The following is a 25777-nucleotide window of genomic DNA, read 5'->3' as shown; positions in this document are numbered from 1 at the left end:
AAAATTGAAAATTTTAAAAACAAACGCAATTTTTCTAAAAAAGAAAATAAATAACAAAATAACTTATTATAATTCATTATAATAAAATAAGACGTTGTAAAATTAATATAGTATTATTATATCTTTAATATTAATATAGTATATTTTTATATTCTAATTTTAACTACTTACCACATAAGAGGTTGTAAAATTAATAAACAATTATTTCAAATTATAAACATATGATATTAATACAGTTACTAAATATATTTAAACTAACTAAACATATTTAAAGACATATTAGAAAGAGTTTTTTTTATGTAAAGGGACAACCACGATAATCATTTTACATAAGTAAACAATTTTTAAAAAAATTATGAATATAGACAAGTCGTGGAGATCCAAACAACTTCAAATAATTTACTTCAACTTGCGTGAAACATGGAAAATCTTATAGAAAAGAGATAAAAATAATATTTCTTATTAGTTGAATCGTCATCTTGATAAACTTTTCTAGATAGTTTCAATACAAGCTAAGAGGTTGGACATTCTACTAAGACTACCTACCATAAATGTTGGAATATGGATATTTTCTACTTGAGTAGTTAAACAATTTAAGAAACTTGATAATATTTTATTGGTCGAATACAAATATTTTAAGCAAGATTAGTATTAGTTTAATTAGTATTTTACACTTATATTTAAGGAGTTGAATTATTGTATTTTTTATATTTCTTTTAATTTAATTGAGTTTCTATTTAAAAAAAAACAGACTCAATTAAATATTTATTATTTTAAGAAAAACGTAATATAATATTTTATGTTAAATTAATATCATGTTAAACATCTTTTATCTAAAAGGTATCATGTGTTAAAACCAAAATTATCTCAAAACAAAATATGATCAAGATTTTAACAAATAACACTCGTCAATTTAACAAATTAATTACATTAACTATTTTTACAAAAATAGATATTCAAAATTGAGATAAAAATGAATATAAAGATCAAAACGAATTAACGATGATATGAACCAAATACTAAATAAATCTTTTTACTTTTTATTTTCAATCGGTAAAATTTATCTGAAACCACTAATTTCGATGAGTTCCTCTCCCTTGATTTAAAAAGTGAGATCCACCAATTGTAATAATATTCTAATGAAGCTCACCCATTACAAGTAGTATAATAAAGAAAGTGAAAAAAAAAGTGTTCATAGTTCCTACTTCCTTTAATTAAAGTCCAAGCTCGAAATAATTTTAAGATATGGTACATGTTCTTTAAACGAGTTACGATTTTGAGTTTCATTACGTGACACTGCTTCGCATCATATCAGTAGGAACATGGAATTTAGCCCAACAACCGTGTAAAAATATCATGCATTTGAAAGTTTAATGCTAACATTCATGATCCTATACAGTGGTGGAGAGCATATCACCCACATTTTAAAGACTCCTCTAAGAGTAAGAAAGCCTCAAAAGTGCACAAGTGTGTTGTTCCCTCTTCAATTAAAGAGGATTATGTTCAGAACTTTAATTTAAGGTATATTAAATACGTAGAATGATCCATAAACTCCCTTATGTCTCCCCTAAAAAAACCTCAAGATTTATTACTTGATGTTAAACATCTATAGCATATGATTGAGAAACACACAACTATAGTAAGCTACACTGCACCATGTTACCGAAAAGAAAATACATTAATTTATCTATCTCTGGCATGCTGCCTTTCAATGATACATTAACAAGAAAATCAATTGTTTCCTTGGTGCCTCTGTATGTAGATTCAAACCAAGACATGACATATGTATGTCCTATGTTTGACTCCAAACCAATGTAAACCACATACATTGCATTACTCTCTCTTAGATTTGGAGAGAGCTCTCTTCCTCTGTGCAAGCATGTATTTATACAGGTGAGGACTACCTGCATATATTTAATGCCAAATCGGTCACTTAAAATACAGTCAGCGAAATAAATATTACCCTATGGTTATATCATTAACAGTGAAAAGATGTTTTGTTCATGCCTGGAACGTAGATTCCAATTGCAGCAATTGCGGCATAAAAGTAATCAAATGATGAGTTCCATTTGTTTGGCATCCTTATGCAATACTTCTCAGAAGCCTGAAAATACTTGTCAGATTAACTCAAAACTCCAACTTACTGGGAAACTATCAAATATTTTCACCATATTATATCATAAGTAATAGACTATTCTCCTCCATTTCCATTTTACCATTCTTGTAATGCTACGAAATTACAGATGTCTAGGTTTCCAAATATTAACCAAACAATGCTTTCAACTTCATCTATTCCATTCTTTTAGAAGATTTGTTCTTCGTTAAATGATTTATGAACATGTTTCTGATCAACGAAGATAACTCATATCTTGCATTTTAGATCTAATGATTCTAAAGTGGACATTTGGCAACCAAATTATTTACCTTGATGAACGGTAAGGCGATGTATATTAGACCAACCTCACTGCTTATGCCTGTTATATACAAAACCAGGAAGCTGCTGTATCTGCAAAGAAATAATTTGTAATTGATGTAAGAGAAAAAATTGTTTTGCCAAGTGCTATACTCCATGACCAAGGCTTAGCAATCAAACTTCGTACCTAAGCCACAAAAGCCATGATGGAGTAAATCCAAAAGTCTCTTTGACACCAAAGAAAGAATACCGAATGATCTACAATTGCAACAACAAAGAAGATAAATTTATCTTCATTAATACTTCTGTTACCTTTGTAATCAATGACTTCATTACAGAAACGAACAGAGGAATCGAATTACAGAAGAAAATAGGTCACCAAGCCAAAAAAAATTGCTGTCACCCCAGTCAACGCTTCAAATTTCATACCATTAGGTTCTTCCAAGTTTTAGCCATCAAATGTAAGCATTAGCATTTTTATGCCAGACATGCTCAAGTAACAGTAGAAACAGGAGTTTTTTGCTTCTATAATTTTACTCCCAAAGTTCAATAAGGTGAGACCACCAACAGCTCCATTTCAGTCAGAGAGTGAGACACATATATGCATTCACAAACGTTAAAAAATATCCAGGATACTCAGTTCAATATCTATCCTCTTAATGCACTTGTTATATCTTAACCATAGTTATCAATCTTGGATTCACGTGTAGCGGCCATCTCTGAAAACGCTATAGTAAATTAAGAACATAGTAATAAATATGATGGTGAAATTAATAGGGAAAAAACACAACAAAAAAAAGAAAAGAAAAAGAAAGTAGAAAATGAAATGGAAAGTCTAAAGAAAATGACAAGCAGAAAACTGAAAGGAAAAATAAAAATAGTCACGTAAAGTTTAAGGTACTGAAGTCAGAACAGAGGTGGCATTTATTTATTTGAAGTAATGTCATCTTCATGCAGGAAGTGCTCTATAACTTATAACCATTCTGTAGAAGTATGTTATGGCTAGCTAACATCAAACAAGAAGAAGAAAAATCCAAACAAATAATTTGAACATCACATGAAAGAACAATCACAAACACTTGCCTCTGCGATGGACCAGCTGATCAGTAGGGAGGTAACAAGCACATGAGACCGAGTCTGGGGATAAAAGATGGGGCAACTTTTCACTAGAAGAATATGACTGAATGCTGAATAAACAAATTAAATGCGTTCAACAAAAAATAAAATAATCCAATTTTTTCTTCACCTCAGGAAAACTCCATAAAATGCCCCAAGTCAGGAACAGCCTTGAACTTATCTGTGGCAACGTCGATGTTATGGGAGATCTCACCAGTCCTTCACAAGGGAAAATAACACAGAATTTCATAAACAAACTAACTACTTCAATTTTCATTTTCATCAAACATAACCCCACACATTGAGAACAGATTACTCACCTACTAAACCATGAAGAATCTAGCTCACCATTCAATAGAAAGTCCACCAAATAAAAAGTTAGAAAAAATTCGAGATAAGATAATTCCAACAATAAACTTGAACAAATTGCTTGAAAAAATCAAAAGGGTGTGTCCATGATTCAGAAAAATCAAAACCCTTTTAGAACAATTACCTCTAACACAGCAGCTGTTTGTGCAAAAAGCAGAGGCTTTTCCGCTGCATCGTAAACATGCTCATGACCCGATTCGTTCAACGTCTTGAGAACAAAATACAGAACTTGACACCTGAACAAATTAAGAGAGAGAGATATTTGAGAAAGGGCAAGAGATGAATGAATCATAATGTTATAAACAGAAAGGGTGAGTAAGTGTACCATCCAAACAAAACCGTCCAATTGTAAAGGGAGAGATAGAGGCGCCTTAGAAGAGAGAAAAACCCAGCCATGAAGAGAGATCTAGGACTAGACGAAGAAACAAGAGTGCAAAATTCAGAGATCGAAGAGGAATATTTTAAGGATGTATTAGGTAATTACCGAGGAGGAGATTTAACGTGGGATGAGGTGTGTCTGGTTACACATTTTAAAACGGTTCAGTTGGGAAGCTCAACTCCTCAACTACTTTCGTATCGTAATAACATGCCAGTGGGACCGAGAACAGTTGTGTGTTGGAAGATGTAAGTACAAAATATGAATAGATCTATAGTTCGAATCATATACTGTGATTTATGTAAATTTCTCCAATGCCTCTAAAATAAATAAAATTAGAAGAACGAAGTAATTCATATAAACATCATCCTAGTTAACTTTTTGAATATACAAGTAGTCAATCATAATATATATTCTAGATCTCCAACTCCATCATTATACAACAAACTCTTTTCTAATATAAATTGCAGCTAATATCTTTAGTATTGGTATGGAGTTTCTCCCCCCTTAGTATCCATTTTCTTTTTTATATTGTTGATTTTAATTTCTAGATGCTTATGTAACAAACATCAGTATTGAGAAAAAAAAAGGTAAACAAAGAATGAAATACAAATAAATAAATGCCATATACAATCCAAAGAATGGTCAAGTAACTACATGATCTTTTTGTCGGAAATACAAGACTGACGACACATGCAAAGAATGATCATGATGACCTTTTTTGCTGAAAATACAAGACTGGACACATTCCTACTCTTCTAACAAATTTAGCTCCTTGAATGGTGATCTAGTATCAGAGTTGGCTTCAAGTTTCTTCATCCTCGTGGGAGACTGAATAAACATATTCTCCTTTACATGGAAACCACCATCTGTTTTCAAATCTATTACTGGGAAACCATTCTCAAAAGACTGCACCATGCTTCTCAACCTGTCCATTAATAGAGTGTCTTCAGCAGAGAACGCACTGATTTTGTCACTGAATCCCTGAATGAAACCTAACAAGCTTTCCCTTTCTGATGATAGTCTCGTAGCATTTTCAAGCAACTTTCCATTCTCTATCTTGAGTTTCTTCTGAAGCCAAGCATCATTCAACTCCATTACTTTGGCTTGTTTTGCACGCAATTCTACTTCAGTAACCAATGCAAGTTGCTCTGATCGGGTCCAGTTTTCCTCCTGCAATTTCAGTTTCTGCTGTATAGCACGAATGTCATCCTCAAGTTGCACTACCATCAACTTCTTCTCTTCAATTTCAAGAGCAGCTAGAATCTGAGACGCTGTAATCTTGTCACAAGCTTCCCGGACAAGATTAATTTCAGCCTGTTTCTCAGAAAGCTGTAAAGAAAAGGTGGTCAACGAGTCAGTGAACTGCTGCTCCAGTGAAGTCACTTGCTGCATAAGTTCATCCATTCTCTTGTCTTTTCCTTTCATAAGCTGGACAAGATTATTTTTCTCATCCTCAAAGGTTCTTTCTATTGTGCCTTTCTCAATCAAAGTTTTTTCAAATTCTTTCTGGAGCTCTTCTAGAATCTTGTCCTTTTCCGCTATCATCTGGAGATATCTGACATTATCAGATTCAATGGACTCTCCTGATTCTCCCCTCGCTCTTAGTTCATGTTCCAATAGCTCAACTTGTTGGTGCTGATAATTTAGGCTCCTCTCTTTCTCTTCTAACATATAAACCAAGCTGTCTTTCTCTTGCTTGAGGCTTTCGCCAAAGTCTACTTGTACAAGAAGTGATGCTTCCAGTTCTCTACGCACCACATGATTTTCTTCTAGTTCATTCTTCAAGCGCTCAACAATTGACTTCCATATTTGCAATTCAAATTCCACTTCATTTCTTTCACATATTGTCTCATCCAATTCAAGGATTACACTGTCTAAAGCATCATGAATTTCTTTAAGCTGTTCTTTAAAGTTACATTCCATATGCAAAACCTTCTCTTTGAGAATCAGCTGACTCATAGTTGATTCCTCCAGCTCATTTTGCAGTAGTTCATTGTTGAATGCATTACACTCACCCTCTCTAAAACATGCTGCTATCTCACGTTCTTCATTTAGGCTTTTCTGGGCACTCATCAAAGCAGCGTCTTTCATCTCCAACTGTTTCATCAGTTGAAAAATCTCCTCTTCTCTCGCTTTGTTGATGAGGTCCATCTCATCCTTATCACTAACATGCTTCAAATGAGCCTCAGAAATTCCCTGTTTCAACACTAACAGCGTCACAGACATCTCCTCATTCAATAACTTCATCTCAATGGATAAAGACTGAGACCTTTCTAGTTCCATCTGGAGGCCTTCAACTGCTTCAATTTTAGTTTCCAACTCAGATTGACATGTATTTAGGTCTGCTGTCAACTGTTTTAGCTTTGAGTTCCACTCAGCTTCTTTAGCCTTTAAAGAAGAGGAACACTCTCTATGAGTTTGTTCCAAACTTCTGAGCCTGGACCGCAACTTTGAATGCGAATATGAAGCTCCTGCCTCTTGAATTTGAGCTTCCTGGAGTTCTTTCAGAGACATTCGCAGCTCTTGATTTTCTTGCTCTAGCTTATCAATTCTGTATTTTGACTCTTTATTATACGCCTCTTTTGTTTTTAGCAAATATCTCAAATCTGCAATATCTTCGTCACGGTCAGTGTTTAAGCAATCTAGCTGTAACCTAGAACCCAGGTACTTATTACTAGCATCGTCAAGCTCCACCTTAAGATTAGAAACTTCGACTTCCAGCCGCTTTTTCTGACTTTCTACATGAGCAAGAGCTTGGTGGCAAGAGTGTATCTGGTGTTGTAAATCCTCTGATATTCTGGTCTGAGAGTCTAACCTTGTCTGAAGTGAAGAAATCTCATCTATCAATGTAGATTGTTCCATCTCCCACTCCTTCTTGCAAGACTTAAACTGCTGTCGAAGTCTATCATGTGCTTCTTCTAGATGCTTAAACTGTTCTTTCTTCCATTTTAATTGATCTTCCACCTTCCTGCTTTCCTCCTCTAATTTCTGGAGCATGTCATCTCTTTCTCTTAGTTCTTTGGATACTCTGTTTTTTTTCTCTGATTCCAAAGACTTGTCCTTTGAAACCAAAAGACAACCTTTCAGTCTTTCAATATCTTGTTTGCACATATAAATCTGTTGTTCCTGGTTCTGTGTCTTCTCATTTTCCTCCTCTAAGGCCAACAGCAACCCTCTTTTTTCTTCATCCAACGTTTTCAACTTGTCATCACAATCCGCTCGAAGTTTATCATTTGTAGCACTGAGATGTTTGATTATTGTCTCCTTTCTATTCAAATTCCCTTTGAGATCTTCACATTCTAGCTTTGCCTCAGAGATTTCATCTTCCTGTTGAAGCAGTTTTTGGTCCAGCTTCTCAGCTTTGAACTTTGCTTCCTGCATCTGTTTGATCTGTGCATTATGGGATTTCTTCAAGTTCTCAAGTAAATCTGTCTTAGCTCTAAGTTCTGCCTTCAGTTCCTCTATTTCTGCTTTTGCGTCATCGAGCTCTTCGTAAACCTTGCCCATTTCTTTTCACATTTAAGACATTCAAGACAAACCTGGTCTGCAAGCACTGTTCATATTAAATCAAGTGTTCTTGTTCCCACCAAAACCACGAAAAGAAAAGAGGTATTGATTAAAGTAAAAACGCAAACTTGACATTTCATTTAAATTGTAGATGTTTAAATTAACTTAATTTAAAAAAAATGCGTTTTAACAAAAGAATTCGCCGAATGAACTTCAAAAAGAACCATATCTAGATAAAGTTTCCTAAAATTGCATTTAGGAGTATTCCTAGGATAACTATGGATCATGATCAAAATCATATTTGGAACAGTATCTAACTTCAGGTCTCTAAGAGACACTCCTCTTTGTAAAAGCATTTCCCAAACAATCAGAAATTAAAAAAAGTAACACTATTCAAGCATTAACTGAGAGACATTGCACTACTTACACAAAGACTAAATGGTTCAATTTTCCATTTAAAAGGAGTAAAATGCCAGAAAATTATTGACATACAGACTTCAGTACATTTCATAAAATCAAACCTCGTACCCCGCTAACCTTAGCAAATAATCTGATTTAGTACATTTTTTTAAATGAAAAGTTACTTGCAATCACTGTTTCGGGCAAAGGAGTTCAAAATCATAAAGAAAATTCTCAGGATTTCCCAGTCTTTAAGTGGAACAGTTTCAAGATGAATGGTACGTAACCCAGAAACTGACCTGGCTTGATTGAGGTGTAGAAGAAAGTGCAGCGTTGGAGTGAAGATGGTGAAATGGAAATGGAGAGAAAGAGAGACACCAATGGCAAGTTACCGTTATTGTGCACTAACTGCTTTTCGTGTGAGATAAAAACCAAACCAGAAAGGAATTGGAGAGAGATCTTTCGTTTTCGAAATGAAAAAACTAGCCGTTGAAACTGAAAGTTAGTAGATTAAAAATTGAAAATTTGTTTCCGCCATGTTAATTTTGTTTGGAGTAAAACTTGGTTTCTGTAGATGGGCTTTCGACCCATTAGTTACGTCAAATAAAGGGGACTGCTATTCACACCCTTTTTACTATTCACAGTTCCTTCAATTTAATGTTTTATTTATTTATTTATTTGAATACTCTTTTAAGAAACTAGTCTGATTTTTGGTCCATTTTTATGGTTTTTTGGTATACAGTAATTAGTTTGACTCACATACACTAACCTAAATTCTCATATTTAAAATTACGATTTTAGTTTTATAATGCAATTTTTATTTTACATAAATTAGTTTGCGTAGATCCGTGAAAAAAGTATGTAGTTTTTAAAAGGAATTCTAAGAGAAATAAATAAGATAGGTCAGAGAAAGAAGTGAAGGGCGAGTGTCCAGTTATAAAAACAAAAATATAACTCTAAATAATTTTAATTGATTAAATTTAACCAGCTAATTATGAATTATTATTAAGATAATTATATATAAAAAAGTTATTATAATTGTTGTAAATAATCAAACTTGTAATAACTGTTTCTGTTTTCTTAACTGTCATCGAGGACAGCTTATAAACCTTATTGCTGATGAGAAAATTACCTCTTGTTTTCTCTCCATAATCTTTTCGTATGTATATATGTTGTCTTGGCATTATGTGTGTGTAGTGTGAGTGTGATGTGTGGTGCCTTGGCCTAACAATAATAAGCAAACCATTAGTTGCTGTGAAAATTTGATTATGCATCTAATATAGGTTGTATAATAATATTATAATCAAAATCAATTACATAAGTAATCATATATTTTAAATTAATAACTGATTGGAATTTTTTTTAAATTAACCTTTAAACTTAATTTTTCTTAATACCAAACAATTATTAATACATAAAATCCACTTAAGTGAGAGTGCACTTTAGTCCTTTTAACTATTCATTTCAAAATTTCCTTTCATACCAGTGACAGTTATAATATTTGAACTCATATTCCCCATTACTTTATCAAGGAAGGGTTTTTCATCTTTTATGAGGAGGGCTGGTGCTTGCTCTAGTTCTTGAGGAAGGTTTTGTAAATAAAGAGATAAATATTTATTCTCCATTGCAAATTAAATAATGATAATATTTTTTTCTCTACAACTTAACCTCTCATACACTGTTATTCGTTGTCAATTCTTCTTTACTGTGTGATAACCATTTATACTCTTGTTCAGTATATGTTAATGAGGCAACTTCGCCGAATAAATGGATCACCCAACTGCAAGATATGATGCAACTTTCAATAATGAGTACAAAAAAAAATCCGATACACAATACACACCTCAAGATGTTGCAAAACCTCAAAAAGTACAAGGACTACTACCATGCTTGAAACAAAATTTGAAAAGAAAAAATTAAATATTCTTTTATCTAATTTTTTCTACCCTTACTTCTTCTGTTTGAAACTACAACCCATCCATCATCTACTTCGCCTGAAACATTCGTCCGGGGCTCATTAACTGAATTATTGTTTGAATATCTGAGAATCTCTGTATTGCTTGAAGAGTTACCATCCACAATCATGGTTTCATCATCACCATCTTCCTCACTATCATCTTCACCATCATTTACAATCTAAAACATAAAAAAAGGTCTAACATTATTACTGCGTTCAAATTCAACGAAAGTGGAAGTTCATGTACAGCCAGGAAACAATTGTCTTATCTTCCTCTTGGCTATATAAGGAGAAATATGTACAAATCAAGTAAAAACATGCTCTGTAAACATGTAACAAATTGAAAATTCCATAATCTAGTCCCAGTCCACCTTGGGAGATCACTAAAAAAGCTCTTCACATTTATTTAGGAGGAGCTTAAAAAAGGAGGTTAGGAACTGGTTATAAGGTGGGAAGAAAATTGTGGGATTAAAAGAAAATCACAATTTTCACAAGATTTAACAACTTCACACTTCAAAATATTTCAAATATAGACTAATATAATAATTATTCATGACATATTCCCGTTCTTTGAATACTTCCCATTATTCAAACTTCTAAGTCATTAGGCAAGAAAAAAAAGGAATGAAACAAAAATACAAGAACTACCTATATAAATACAAAAAATTAGTGTCTGCTCCAGTAACTATAGCAAGGTTTTCAAGACTTGAAATTGAAAGGTAGTTAGATAGGTAAGAATAGATGCACTAGCTGACATTTTGCATTGAGGCACACAACAGATATGACTTGATGTTTGTGAATAATACCCATCATATAGAAATTGAAATACCCAAAATAAACCATCATAGAACCCTGTAATTATGATATTAAAAAAATAATAAAATTTGATTATGCATATGCTGTGTCTAATGTACCTGTGTTGTGTGAGGACGATGCTCGACATTGGCTTTCCTGAGATTTTCGAAAGAACTAAAATTTCCATCCAAGAATTCTTCATGCATAACCATTAATTTTTCAGCCACCTATGTAATCATAAAAAACATAAGAACAAGTGGTTAACAGAACAAACAAATTAAAAAAAAAATGTATACCTCTTCAACGCTGCCATCTTCGACCTCCACATTGAGAGAAAGCATACCTTGATCCAGTATGTCTTCTAAGTCATCAATGTAAAGTGGCTCTGGAACACATCAACCGGCACAATATAAAAAACAAAAATGAAAACAGAGTTTTCGATCCACACAATTGAATTGTCCTATGTTGCGTCAATTGATATACCTTTGGATTCAGTGAACCACGAGAGAACATCGGCGACAAGTTGATCAGCTTTGACGCGGGACTCACGGCCACCCCATTCGTTCTCGACAGCAGCTCGAAGAGCCGACCAACGAAAAAGGAGTAATCCAATTCCTTCATTGAAAACTCCTATAGACTGCCCCTGTAGCCGTCGAGCACCCTCCATATTTCACGACAACACAACAAACCCTATGTTTTGTGTCTTCGAGAAGCGACGTAAATGGCTCGTTGGAGAAGGTAGTTAGGGTTTTACCTTAGTATCCATTTTTCTTTTATGCTCATGAAACTATATAGAGTCATAAATTTTTTGTAGTGAACTGATACCAGTCTTGGGCCAGCACAGTGGCCCATTCCTCCTCTTCCAAACTATTATAATTTTTAATATTATTAATCACTAATGTTCTACGTTTGTCCCAATTGAATTTAAATAAACGGAATTAAAAAGCTTGATACCTCTTAATATATCAAATAGTGATTTCGACTTTATGTAGAAATTAAATTATTTTCTAATTCATGCACACATTCGTTAATATTTTTAAATCATTCAATAATAAATCATTATTAAAAGAAAGAAAATTTGGACTAAATGTTTTTTTATAATTTAAAATTATTTTTATTGATAAAATTTAAATTAATTAATTAACAAAAAAATTAAAAAGATGATAAAATATTAATTATTAATAGTTAAAAATTTATAATTAAAAATAATAAGATATGAAGATAGGATAAATAGAAGATAAACATTAATCCTATACAAGATATGATCATCAGAATGGATCAAAAATATATTGTTATGGTGAAAATGGTAGTAATTACAGAGGGAAAACTTCCATATAATGATTGGCCAATATGGCTTATAGTAATCTCATTTGGAAAACTACAAAGGGAAACCTTCTATCTTTAAAATATACATCAGCATTAAATGAATTGAAAGCATTTATCTTCTCAACAAGAACCCTTTGTACTTCTTTTACTAAAAACCTTCACAACTTTTAAACATACTACCACCATCCTTTTATAATATTGAATTATCAGTCATCACAAACGTACTAATCCTTGTTTGGAAATTTCTCTTTAGACAATTCAATTTTGATTAAACTTTACTATGAATTTGATAGGACTTGACTTGTTAGCTTTATTGGGTAAGCGTGACAAAGACTCGGTCTTTTATTGAATGCTCTAACATTAGTAGATGCTTTAATAATCTCGTCTTTCAATGAATGTTACTTTACCACTTTACTGGATAAACGTGCCAAAAATATTTTTGTTTTTAGTACGCTTGAATCTAACATCACTTGGGAGATGTTCCAATGGCTCAGTCTCTCAATGAATGCTCTCACATGCACTCTCTGACAAAGACAAGATTTAACATCTTTATTGTTTTTATTTTGTTTTCATGTTATAAAATATATTCTTTGATTAGAGAATTCATAATAATGAAATTGAAAATGTATAAGTGAATAGAATTTTTTTATTATTGAATGGAAACAATTACACATTATACAATACTGGTGGTCTAAATCTTATACTATCTTTTGAAGATGGAATAAGATTTAGGTTTATGGAAGAGGATGATGGAATTGGGTTTAGAAGAGAATAATATGTTATGTTTGTTCGAGAGTATGTGAGATTTTTTATAAGAAAGATAAGTGGATATTGACCAATATCTTACAAGGAAAAAAAATAGCATAAATATGAAAAGTGAATTTATCAACCTATGAGCTGTGGAGAGGTTATCAACCTAACCTTAAATATCTAAGAGTGTGTGGGTGTCTAGCTAAGGTGATGTTACCCGATCCTAAGAAAAGGAAAATAGGCTCTAAAACCTCTAATTGTATGTTCTTAGGCTATGCTGAACATAGTGCTGCCTATAGGTTTCTAGTTCTTAAAAGTGATACATTTGAAAGAAATTCTATAATGGAGACGAAAAATGTTGAGTTTTTTGAACATGTTTTTCCTTTAAAGGTTAGTGAGATGTCTTAACCTATAGATAATAATAATAATGATGCCTTGTGTGAGGAATTAAGAAGAAGTAAAAAACAAAGGAAGGAAACTTCATTTGGTAATGATTTCTATACCTATCTAGTTGATAATGATCCAAGTAACTTTGTAGAAGCCATTAGTGCTCCTGATGCAAAATAGTGGGATAAAGTCATTAAGACTGAAATTGAATCAATTCAGAAAAATAATACTTGGACCTTAGTAGATTTGCCTGAAGGAGCAAAACTCATTGGTTGTAAGTGGATCTTTAAGAAAAAGTATCATCTTGATGGATCTATAGAGAAGTATAAGGAAAGATTAGTAGCAAAAGGTTTTACTCAAAAACCCAACATAGATTACTTTGATACTTTTGCCCATGTGACTAGGATTTCCTTTATTCGAGTGTTGTTAGCCTTAGCAGCAATCCATAAGCTAGTGATACACCAAATGATGTTAAAACTGCCTTTTTGAATGGTGATTTAGAGGAGGAAATTTATGAGTCAACCTGAAGGGTGTGTTGTACTTGGTCAAGAGAGTAAAGTTTGTAAACTTTTAAAATCTTTGTATGGGTTGAAACAAGCACCAAAACAGTGGCATGAAAAACTAGATAATGTATTGCTTTGTGATGGTTTTTCACCTAATGATGTTGATAAATGTCTGTACTCTAAATTTGAAAATGGTGATTGTGTCATTATATGTTTGTATGTGGATGACATGTTAATTTTTGGTATATGCAATGAGATTGTTGCTAGAACTAAACTGTTTCTAGGATCAAACTTTGAAATGAAAGACATGGGTGAAGCCAATGTAATTTTAGGTGTTAAAATCATAAGGAAGGGAGATAGTATATTACTATCCCAAGAACAATACATTGAGAAACAACTTAAGAAGTTTGGGTATTATGATTTCAAACCCGTGAGTACCCCTTAAGATGCTAACTCTAAATTAATGAAAAATAGAGGAGAATCATTATCTCAGCCTCAATATGCCCAGATAATTGGGAGCTTACTGCACTTGATGAGCTTTTATAGACCTGATATTGCTTATGCAGTAGGTAGACTGAGTAGGTACACTCAATGTCCAAATCAAGAACATTGGGATGCACTTTCCAGGCTTATGAGATACTTAAGAGGTTCAATGGATTATGCCATTGAATATAGTGGATTTCCCGTTGTACTAGAAGGGTATAGTGATGCTAATTGGATCTCTGATTCAGATTAGACAAAAATCCACTAGTGGTTATGTATTCACACTTGGGGGTGGTGCGATTACATGGAGATTAGCCAGACAAACTATTATTGCAAGATCAACAATGGAATCTGAGTTTGTCGCTCTTGAGATGGCTGGTAGTGAGGCTGAGTGGTTTAAAAACTTCTTAGCAAACATTCCACTAGGAATGAAACCAACCTCATTGGTGTCAATACACTGTGATTGCCAATCGGTAATAGTTATAGCTAAAAACAAGAATTACAATGGAAAGAATAGACATATCCAATTGAGACACAATTTGGTGAAGCAACTACTAAAGAGTGGAACTATTTCCATTGACTATGTGAAGTCAGAACGGAATCTAGCAGATCCTCTGACAAAACCCTTAGGAAGAAATATGATCTTAGAAACATCGAGGGAAATGGGACTTAAGCCACTAACAAACAAACAAGTGATGGTAACCTAACCTTTGTGATTGGAGATCCCATGAATAAGGTTCATATGGGTAAAAACAAGTCACTTATTAGTTCTGATAGCACTAATTTGATTTTAAATCAAATATGTCCATTCCTATGGTGTGTGTGAAACTGCTAGAGATTTCATTATTGAGAGGTTAAACTTTGTAATTAAACAAAGTTTTTAATGATCTTCATATCCCTTGTGGGTGGTGTATGATTTGCAGCATACACTTAATGAAATCACCTATATGAGTGTCAAGTGGGGCCGCTTACATGAGATCTTGGCATGATCTCTAGAGCACTCATGAATACCGGGCACGCGCATGGCCTAGTAAGCGCATCACAGCGATAACAACAAGGATTGTGGGGGTGTACTGTGATTGATAAACCTCTAACACACTCAAGTGTCTTTGGTTCATATAGTTTGCTAGACCAACTACACTGTGTGTTAAGTTTCTCGATCTAGGACTGGTTCATATAGCTTGTTATACCAGCTCTGATGCAATACATCTTATAAAACCCAGGAAAGTTTTTCTTTCTTTGAATCTTTCTTTCTCATCTTTTGCAATATGTGGGGGATTGTTATAAACTTATATTGCAAATTGCTTCCAAAAGCAACGCACGAACGTTGCGTGAGCTCTGCACGTTCAAATTTCCTTTTCCCCAAGTTTCGGGATAAAGATCTCGTGAACAACTTTGACCACGAGGTGAGGTGTGAACTCTAGGGGCAGTTTCCACCAAATCTGGTCTGTGGCCTTTTTCCCATGTCCTTTCTTGCTCTATAAATAGAGCCTTTCATCTATTTTGAAAATCATCATCAGAACCTCTTATTTATTTCTCTCTTCTATTAATTTCATTCTTTCTTCTTTCCCTAAAAATATTCTGGGTTTAATTTACTCTCTTTGTAAGAGATCCTTGCTAGTTTTGAGATCCTCAGAAATTTTGAGAAGTTCCTGTTGTATCCTGGAGGCTTGCACAATACACTGCGGATAAGTCCTTAAGGACACTGATTTACACGCCTTAGGAAATCCTTGTTCGTGATTTTTATTGTGAGCTTTTACAACATGTGTTTAATATTTATTTTTACTTTATTACGTGATTTAGTAATGACTTATTTTCTTATTTATGAATATTAATAATAGTATTCAATTGATTTATAGGATAATTGGAACGAGATAATATGAAAATTATTCCATTCAAAATTTTGGTATTGATTATAAAGGTTTTTAATTGGAACATTCAATATTTTGTAATTTTCTTAGTGAGAATGTATTTTATAATAATTCTATAAGATTCTTTAGTTAGTAATTTGCAGGTTTTATGAATGAGTTTTTATTAGATTTTAAATGTTTATAGATTTAATTTCTATTGTTTGTTTGGTGTATAATTTTTTTTAATTATTTAATTAAGTTGATTTTTTGTGTTATATTTTTATTTAATTATCTTTAATTTAGATATAAGAAATTAAACTTTTAACTTTTTTTTATTGTAGTTTGATTTTGAAAATCTAGACAATATATATATATATATATATATATATATAATTTTTATAAATGTGTTAGACTTTATAAGCTTTCATTATATATCTTGAGTATATATAAAGGTTCCGTTCATTGATTATATTTGCATGTAAAATCAAATTAGTTTTCATTGCAGCAATCACAATCAAACATATAATAACTAATGTTGACATAATTTGATGGAGATTGCTTTGATGATGCTCCTTTAACATAAGATGATATTCTAAGTGGGTTGATGAAGCTTCTTCAAAGGGTGGACTCCATATGAACAATGATAATAGTGGAAGCAAATAGAGATGAAGAGATGAAGATGTTGGTGTTGTGTGGTCTTGGTAAATGTACTTCTAGGAGGTGAGGCCAACCATGAAAAAGAAGGTATGAAGAGGTCTAGAAGAAGACATTTCATAAGGTGAGTATTGAGGAAGAGAAGACTTGAAAATTTAGCAAAATAACATCAAATTCAACAAAGTTCTAAATTTTACATAATGATTGTCTCTCCTTTTATAAGTGGAGGAGTAGGCTAAAGTTTAATGAACTAAAAAGGACCTAGAAGCTTCTTATGGCAAGGGGAAAGAATGAAACCTTCCCCCTAAGTATCGTCTAAGTTAAATGTTTAGGAGCCTTCCTTGATGTGGACATGTTTCAAAGGCTTCCAATGATCCATTTTAGGCACATATTCACCTACATCGAGTCCTATGATGCACTAGTTTACTCCAAAAGCTACTAAGCTTCTAAAACAAAACTAAAACTTGTTAATAATTCTTTTGTGAGAAGAATAATATATGTCATAAGAGTGTAACATTAATTACATTAATTTTTATTTTATTTATGTTAAGTTTTATGAATAAAATAAATTCTTTCTTATCTTTTATCTTGCTTAATTCTTAATTTTGTTTTGTGTTTTGTATTTGATACGTTTCAGTTATTTTGTCCTATTTTACCTCTAATTTCTTTTGAGTATTTGAAATAAGTGAATAGGAAACAATTATGGTGGGGGATAACAAACTAGACCTCAAAAAAGCATGATTGGACAACTAAAGAATGATCTTAAGGAGAATAGTGTGTTGAGCGCCAGTACCCTCTAGAGAGCCATTATTGGGTAGTGAAAATTGGCGTTGGACGGTACCTAATATTGTAGAATTGGCGGTGCTGATTTGATAAAGAGCTCCCTGGTGTTCAATGGGTCTGAGATGACTGGACGATGACGTAACTGACATGTCAACATAAGATATTTATTCATGCTTCTAGCGAGGGTTTGGGCAAATTCCTCATTTTCTCCACCTGGCTTCACTAGGGTGCTTGGGAGAGACATTTGGAGGCTCTCCCTTCTCCTCCATGGATCTCTATCTCCATCCATGGTTATTTTTTCTCTTTGTGGATTAAAAAAGAAGATGGGTTACAAAGTGAAGATGAAGATGTGAATGAGAGACACAATTGGAGCGTGAAACAACTCCTAAGAACTTTGGAAGAGTGTTTGCATATTCTTTTTTGTTTCCATTTCTTCCTTATCTCTTCATTTTGTAAATCCTAAGTTCTCCATCATGGTGATTTAAACCTATTGTTGAGATTATATGTAATAAACTAATTTTTTGTGTACTTTGTGATGTTAATATATATATATATATATATATATATATTTATATATATATGTATGTATTTCTATTTCTATGTTAGAATTTGATTTATGTGTGTTTAATGAATGTGGTGGCTTGATCACGCATAACTTTATAATCGGTTCTTAAGAAGTTGAAAAATGTCTTTTGAACCTAAAATGAAAATTGAGTACCTGAATGAAGCTTGCATATAAGGATATAATTTGATTCATTAGTAATCTTAAATCTCTTGAAACTTAATGCATGATTTCACTTGTTGATGATCTAATATATTGGACTTTGATGAGTTATCATAGACTCAAAATCACTGGGAATAGAATTTGAGTAAACTTGTGACTTAATTTTAACATGAATTTGAAATTGAGATGATTATGAATGCATGAGAATAAAGTTAATGAAATATAATCTTAGAAAAAAATTTTATAACTTATTACATTACAACTTATACATTTATCATATGTATGTTGACTAATACACTAACCAATACTCTAATTTATAAAATAATATAAGATTCTTTAAAATAAGAATAGTGTAGATAAAATCTTTAGTAAAGAAAAAGTAAGATTTAAAAAATAAAAGTTATAATTTAGAGATAATTTTTTTCCATGATTAGAAAGTTATATCATAATCTATCATTTACATTTTTAATAAGAACAAGAGATAAGAATTTTATTTATTTAAATAGTTTTAAAGAACATGTTTTAAATTATATTATGCGTTTGAAATATTTTATTTTGATTTTAAATATAAAAGATAAAAATAAAAATAAAAATAAAAGTAATAGAATTTTACAATTGAGTTACCAAGCTGTCCTTTCGACAGGCTAAACAAAATACATCTATATCACTCTAAATTCCAAGGTAATTCAAAACTTTATTTTAAAACATGGGATAAACAAATTATAGTCATAATTTTCAAATAAATTAGATAATTTGTTTCGTGTAATTGAGTCCTCAAGCAATATAAATTAAGGATCAACTTCAGGATTAAACACTATCTTTGATCGAACAAATCAAACCTATTAATTTCATGTACACTTGAAAGGGCTTGTCTCATTCAATCTACTTTTTTTTTTCTTTATACATGATTTATATTTTTTATTCTTTCATAAATTAAATATATTTTTTGCATGATAAAATAATGAAAAGTAAAATTTAGAAACTAAGATTATAGAAAAGCTAGGAAAAAGAAATAGTAGGTGTGGCTTCGTTGTATGAACATGAGAGTGAGACGTGGGAACAGGTGATTGGCTATGCTTTTTGAAAAAAAAAAAGGAGGGTTGGAACATTAAGTTCGGCCTAAGTTTTCTGCCATCCATGATCCCATAATTAGAACTTATTAGTTCCACGTTCTCTCTTTTCTCTCACAACATAAAATCTGTTTCTCATTTCTGAATCAAACTTTTTTTTCATTTTTTTTTTCTCTTCTCTTGGTCTTCTCATGAAATTTATATCTTCTCCCTCTCTAGGCTCATAGAGAGAGTAGAAAGGGATAGACATAAAAAGTTTGCATGTTTTCTATTCTCATTTTTTCATCCCAACATCAACAACTATAAGTGGGAAGGGATAATAGGAATACAAAGAAGAAACAACCAACATGTTGCAGAGAGCTGCAAGCAGCGCGTATTCATGGTGGTGGGCTAGCCACATCAGAACAAAGCAATCAAAATGGATGGAGCAAAACCTCCACGGTCAGATTTTTTTCTTATTATCTTCCTTCTATTCAAATCAAAAATCAATTGCTTTTAATCTTTTCAATTCATAATATAATTTAATTGCTGGGTTTGATCTTAATTCCACATTATTTGCTAGTTTGTGCCACATGGTTTGATACCTTGAGCATGGAAATTTTGTGGCAAATTCATATGAGAGAGATTGAAATGGCCTGCTTTGTTTTCACTTGTCATGAACGAATGAACATGTAAGATTTGGATGTTAGTTAATTGTTGATTTCAACATTCAAATTATGTTTTGTTCACGCGCACATATATAAGTCTGCAAAATCAGAAGATTCAACTTATAATATGACCAATGTAGCAGCCATTGTAATTTGAGAACTTGCTGATGGATGTGTTTTAGCATGTTATATTTAAATTTTCTTTCCATAATTCGCAACATGCAAGGGATTAAATGCCATTGTGTGATCAACAAATCTCACTTATATAAGTTATAGTTCTAGGAGAAGTTTATTGTATTTTTTCTTCTGTGTTTTTCTGTTTAGAAGGCTTATAGAGAAATTTATACATCCTATTTGCTTTTGAAAATAAAAATTACAAGAAAACTGCAGATATGGAGGAAAAGGTGCACGCTGTGTTGAAGCTCCTAGAGGAAGAGGGAGATTCCTTTGCGAAGAGAGCAGAAATGTATTACAAAAGGAGACCGGAACTGATAAGCTTTGTGGAAGAATCATTCAGGGCATACCGTTCTTTAGCAGATAGGTATGATCACATTTCAACAGAGTTGCAAAATGCCAACAACACCATTGCTTCTGTGTGCCCAGATCAAGTCCCATATATGGATGAGGACGATGATGATTCACCCAGACCAAAAACTCCGAGAAAAATGGGAGAAGGGTACAAACCAAATGTTCCAAATGTTCCAAAGGTTCCAAAGCCTCCACTTAGAGATTTAAAAACTGTCATAACAGCAGCCACGAAGAAACTCAATACAAAGAAGGCAGCCACCGCAGCTGCAGCTCCAAAAGTTCCAAAATCTGGATTGAGCAGAAAGGCGGCACTTCAAGAGATGGACAAGCTGCAGAAGGAGATTCTGTCGTTACAAACTGTGAAAGAGTTTGTGAAGAGTACTTATGACAATGCCATTGCCAAGTACTGGGATACTGAGAACCAGATCAAGGCATTACAAGAGAAAGTGTCCAGTTTGCAAGATGAACTTGGCGAAGGTATTGCTATTGATGACGAGGAAGCCCGGTGTTTGATGGCGGCAGCAGCACTTAAGGCATGCCAAGACACATTGTCAAACTTGGAAGTGAAACAGTCTATATCACTTAATGAGGCCAAAGTTGAGTCTAAAAGGGTAAAGGAAGTGAGGGATAAGTTAAGTTCTCTGATGAACGAATGCAATTACGATCAAACCACTTCCAAAGGGCCAAGGGCCAGAAGAGATGTCAAAGAAATAGTAGGAACAACGGGCTTTGATGAAGAGGTGGAAAAATTGAATCAGCAGAAACAGGAGATGCAGGTATTGCAGGAGAAAATAAAAGAGCATTTTGAGTCTGGATCTTATTCAACTCTCACCGTGCAAGATATGGCAGAAAAGATTGATTCACTTGTTAACAAAGTTGTCAGCTTAGAAACAGCAGTTTCTTCCCAGACAGCTCTCGTAAGAAGGTTAAAAGTAGAAACAGATGAACTTAATTCCGTAGTTCGAACTCTAGAAAGTGATAAGGAAAGTTTGATCAATGATAAAGCTAAATTGAACGAGCAACTAAGTGACATGAATGAGAAGTTGCGTGGGGTACAAGATCTAAACCAAATTGTTACAGACCAGAATAGCAACCTCCGAACCCATTTCACTGAGGCACATTGCAATCTTGATCAAATCTCGGAGAAAGTCCAAAAGGTGAAACCAGATGTGGTCAGTGAAATATCGCTACCCGAAAGGAATTCATCAAGAGAAGCTGAATCTGAACATGGTCTAAAAGGACAAGATGCATTGAATCAAGATAGTGAGTTGTTGAATGATGAAAAGTCAAACAAGGCAAATAAGGCCACTGCTGTGGTAGATCATACTGCAACTTCAGATAAGAAGTCCAAGGTTGCTGAAGTGGTAAAAGACAATGTAATTCATACTGTAAATTCAGATAAGGAGCTCAAAGTTGCTGAAGTGGCAGAAGACAGTGTAATTCATTCTGTAAATTCAGACAAGGAACTCAAGGTTGGTGAAGTGGTAAAAGACAGTTTAATTCATACTGTAAATTCAGATAAGGAGCTCAAGGATGCTGCAGCGGAAAAAGACAGTGTAATTCACCCTGTAAATACAGACGAGGAGCTCAAGGTTACTGAAGTGGTAAAAGACAGTGTAATTCTAGATGACAATCCTACGGTCACAAGTTCACATGAAAATGATGTTAAGGTCACCAATTCACTAGAAATGAAAGATGAAAAACCAGTGGAAGACAAATCACAAAGAGAGTTGAAAGAAAGAGAGAAGTCCTCAGATTCTAGCCACAGTGATATTACAAAATCAACAGATGCTTTGAAAACTACTTCTGAAGATCAGGTCATCCAGGGTCATTCCCAGGAGCAAGGAATGTCAAAAGAAGATGAACCTGATTGGCAGGAATTGTTGAATGGAATGCGGGATAGGGAAAAAGCTTTGCTGTCAGAATATACTAACGCGCTCCAAAATTACGATGAGATGAAGATGAGACTGGCAGAAATAGAGAAGAAAAATCAAGATGCCCTCTTTGAGTCATCTTTGCAGTTGAAAGAACTGAAGACTGCAAATGCCTTGAAAGACGAAGAAATTAGACTCCTACGTCAGAAACTAGGTGTTCTACAGAAAGGCTTGGAGGGAAAGGGGGATTTGGTAGAGTTAACTTCAGTGCAGCCTGTAATAGAGAAAAATGACATCGAGGAATATTTGAAAGCTGCAGAACCTGATACTACGACATCGGCCATTGAAGAGAAGTTCCGGGAGAGCATTGACGATATTCTAGGGGAGAACATAAATTTCTGGTTAAATTTCAGTGCTTCTTTTACCGGGATTCCGAGATTTCAGACCACTATAAAAGATTTGCTGAACGAGGTAACAAGAATTGAGGACAAATGGAAATCATCAGAAGGAAGTAGTAGTGCAAAATATTCTTTGAAAACAGATGCAAAACCGATTTATAAACACCTTGCAGAGATTCTAAATGAACTAGCAGCGTGGTTGGAAAACAGTGCTCTGTTGAAGGAGGAACTTCAATGTAGATTCTCGTCTCTGTGTGAAATCCAAGAAGAGATAACGGCGGCACTGAAAGCAAGTGCTGAAGATGACGACTTCAAGTTCACCAGCTATCAAGCAGCCAAGTTCCAAGGTGAGGTTTTGAACATGAAACAAGAGAACAACAGAGTTGCTGATGAACTTCAAGCAGGTCTAGATATAGTAACAACTCTCCAACTTGATGGTGAGAAGGCTCTTGCAAAGATGAATGAGAAATTTGGACTCTCTAGTTCTAAGAAAACCCAGAGAACTACAGATTCAAACTCAGTTCCTCTGAGGTCATTTATCTTTGGTGTCAAACCAAAGAAACAAAAACAATCAATCTTCTCCTGCATGACCCCTGGAATGAATAGGAAATACCGTGCTCATAAAGGATAAAGCCATATGTAAATATTTGTATCACATGTCTTCAACTCTTATTATCTTCGACAAAATTCCTATATTGGTTTCGTTAGATAGAGTGTATTGAGATTGGAAATTGTCTTTTTTACTTAAAAGGAAGCAATCAATATTGTGCTTGTCTATAAATAGGCAGAAAGGTTATCAAGTGTAGGCTCCAGTTTGTCCTTTGTATTTTGCGCCCTTTTCATCATATATGTATTAATCACTCCTTATACTTCGTTAGAAATATTGTGTTCCAAGTACCAAATTTTCTATGAATAAATCTTGTAAAGGACTTTTAGTGTGAAGTAAGATTCTCATAACTTTTTTATTGATATCACACAAGGACTTCTGTTAATTCTTTTCAGGACAAATAGAATAAAAATAAGTATACTGCATCAGATAAATATGAAAAAAGTTACAGCTACAGTTGCATAACGATGAATAATCAAATTCGATTGGTTCCCTCAGAAAGCGCGGTGACACCTTCCCTTTTTGCTAAAAAAACCTTCACTTCACTAATGGTGATTTGCAGATGTAGAATTAAGCTGAAAAAAACTACCACACAAATGATAGAGCTGAAAAAGATCGCATCAAAACTGGAAGCATTAAATCAATCTGCAATGATATCAATGGGACATTGTGATTTATATCAATGAGACATAAAAGGAATAAATTGAAATTTAATCAAACCTATTTATAAGAATACGGGGAAAAGGAAGATAAAATAAATAAAACTTATATGCTATAATTTGAGTTACAAAGTGACTTACATATAACTTAATTTTATAAAGGATAAGGATTTTCTTCACTTATTTACCGGGGTTGTTCAAGTAGGATTTAGATTCCCATTGAGATCTAATAAAATAGATTGGATTTAATATTCAAATCCATCTTAACTATCATTTTCATTTATATTTGTTCAATCCAATTTAAATTGGATTTAATATAAATTAATATATTTTGTCAATTACATTAGATCTAACATGAAATAGAATCGACGAGACCAACCAAACTTTATTTGACATGATTCCGAAATGATATACCAGCCAACGTGGGTCCAACTTGACTTGGATTAACTTGGCTCAACCTATCTTCATTCCACTTGAGTCCAATTCAACCTAGATCGACCAGACTTTGCTCAATCAAGGTTCGGACTAACTTGACTTGAATGAGATGTGGTCAACTTCATTCGGCCTTTACCTGAGTCAACTCGACTCTACCTAAACTCAAGCTCATTCAAATCAACTTAGGTCCAAGCTCATTTGGCTCTCTACCTAGTGTAAGATAATAAAATGTCTAATCTCTTAGCTTTTACTAAGACTAACCTATCTTAAGCAATCTTTCACTAGTACAAAAATAGCGTACAGCGTCGAATATTTTTGGCCTTTCACGTCGAATTCGAGATTGACGTTATATCGGGAGACATTAAATTGACGTCGAACATAGAACAAATCGACGTTAATCAAATTAACGTCAAATTTTGTCAATATTCAACGTTAATCAATTTTTTTTGTTTTTTTTAATTAATTGTGATCCTCTCTTACAACTCTACAAGACTTGAAACGCAGAAAAACAATAAATTTCAGTTTTTTATATTTTATAAAGCATGAACTATGAACGTGTAGTGTAATATCAACAACAAACAATAACAAACAAGTTCAATTAAACAACTACAACAAACAGGTTCAACCAAACAAAAGCAACAAACAATAAAAAAAACAAACAAGTTCAACAAATAAGTTCTTCAAAACGAAAAACGAAAATTAACCTTCAAATTGACGTCGAATTACAAATCTAAACGACGTTTAATAATTGTATTTATTTACAAAAATGTCACTAGTCATTTTTAACGTTTGTTATTCAGTGGTTGGACGTTGAACGCGTGACGTTATACGTTATTTTTGCAGTATTATTTGTAACACTTAAGTTGAATAGTGTGAAAACATTGTTAATGTATTTTCTCTTCATGTTTAAACATGTTTCACATAAGTTAGTTAATTATGATAATTAGGTAGTACAAATAAGAACTAATACAACACTTTTGACAACTGATTGAAGATTGTTAGCTTCAACTGACAATGTTGTAAAAAGATGAGTTTTTGCAAGAATTATGAGAAAAAAAAAGGAAACTTTGTATTGTAATAAGTGATAATGAATACTAATGTTATTTTCTAGACTTCGTTTATGAGGAAAAAAAAGGAAACTTTATTAATACTTCAATTCAATAA

At 33.1% G+C, this 25777-nt stretch overlaps 4 protein-coding genes across 7 annotated transcripts; 1 reads left to right on the top strand and 3 right to left on the bottom strand.

Moving 5' to 3' along the window:
* Positions 1 to 1337: 1337 nt before the first annotated feature.
* On the bottom strand, positions 1338 to 4512 carry LOC108332862 (very-long-chain (3R)-3-hydroxyacyl-CoA dehydratase PASTICCINO 2A). Of its 3 annotated transcripts, XM_017568164.2 has the most exons (10): positions 4383 to 4512; positions 4224 to 4310; positions 4023 to 4134; positions 3850 to 3868; positions 3660 to 3748; positions 3497 to 3550; positions 2601 to 2671; positions 2425 to 2506; positions 2008 to 2104; positions 1338 to 1904 (listed from the first exon to the last, which is right to left on the bottom strand). In XM_017568164.2, the coding sequence occupies exons 2-10, from the start codon at positions 4292 to 4294 to the stop codon at positions 1834 to 1836; spliced, it is 666 nt and encodes a 221-aa protein (XP_017423653.1). In that variant the 5' UTR covers positions 4295 to 4310; positions 4383 to 4512; the 3' UTR covers positions 1338 to 1833. The 3 variants fall into 3 exon arrangements, with proteins under 3 accessions (XP_017423653.1, XP_052730474.1, XP_052730478.1); XM_052874514.1 differs by having other exon boundaries at positions 4224 to 4499; XM_052874518.1 differs by lacking the exon at positions 3497 to 3550 and having other exon boundaries at positions 4224 to 4504.
* A 364-nt stretch (positions 4513 to 4876) lies between these two features.
* LOC108319245 (uncharacterized protein At4g38062) lies at positions 4877 to 8738 on the bottom strand. Its single transcript, XM_017550339.2, has 2 exons — positions 8483 to 8738; positions 4877 to 7821 (listed from the first exon to the last, which is right to left on the bottom strand). The coding sequence occupies exon 2, from the start codon at positions 7782 to 7784 to the stop codon at positions 5025 to 5027; it is 2760 nt and encodes a 919-aa protein (XP_017405828.1). The 5' UTR covers positions 7785 to 7821; positions 8483 to 8738; the 3' UTR covers positions 4877 to 5024.
* A 1213-nt stretch (positions 8739 to 9951) lies between these two features.
* Positions 9952 to 11713, bottom strand: LOC108335805 (pre-rRNA-processing protein TSR2). The gene is made up of 4 exons (XM_017571976.2): positions 11419 to 11713; positions 11232 to 11320; positions 11055 to 11162; positions 9952 to 10319 (listed from the first exon to the last, which is right to left on the bottom strand). The coding sequence occupies exons 1-4, from the start codon at positions 11600 to 11602 to the stop codon at positions 10116 to 10118; spliced, it is 585 nt and encodes a 194-aa protein (XP_017427465.1). The 5' UTR covers positions 11603 to 11713; the 3' UTR covers positions 9952 to 10115.
* A 7923-nt stretch (positions 11714 to 19636) lies between these two features.
* Positions 19637 to 23787, top strand: LOC108324737 (protein NETWORKED 2D). 2 transcript variants are annotated; one of them, XM_017557670.2, is made up of 2 exons: positions 19637 to 19906; positions 20503 to 23787. In XM_017557670.2, the coding sequence occupies exons 1-2, from the start codon at positions 19813 to 19815 to the stop codon at positions 23541 to 23543; spliced, it is 3135 nt and encodes a 1044-aa protein (XP_017413159.1). In that variant the 5' UTR covers positions 19637 to 19812; the 3' UTR covers positions 23544 to 23787. The 2 variants fall into 2 exon arrangements, with proteins under 2 accessions (XP_017413159.1, XP_052730467.1); XM_052874507.1 differs by lacking the exon at positions 19637 to 19906 and adding an exon at positions 20047 to 20136.
* The last annotated feature ends 1990 nt before the right edge of the window (positions 23788 to 25777 follow it).

Source organism: Vigna angularis, chromosome 1 (genome assembly GCF_016808095.1).
Source record: "Vigna angularis cultivar LongXiaoDou No.4 chromosome 1, ASM1680809v1, whole genome shotgun sequence".
Lineage (NCBI taxonomy): Eukaryota > Viridiplantae > Streptophyta > Magnoliopsida > Fabales > Fabaceae > Vigna > Vigna angularis.
Note: the sequence above shows the minus strand (reverse complement) of the source record. Positions and strands in the feature narration are given on the sequence as shown.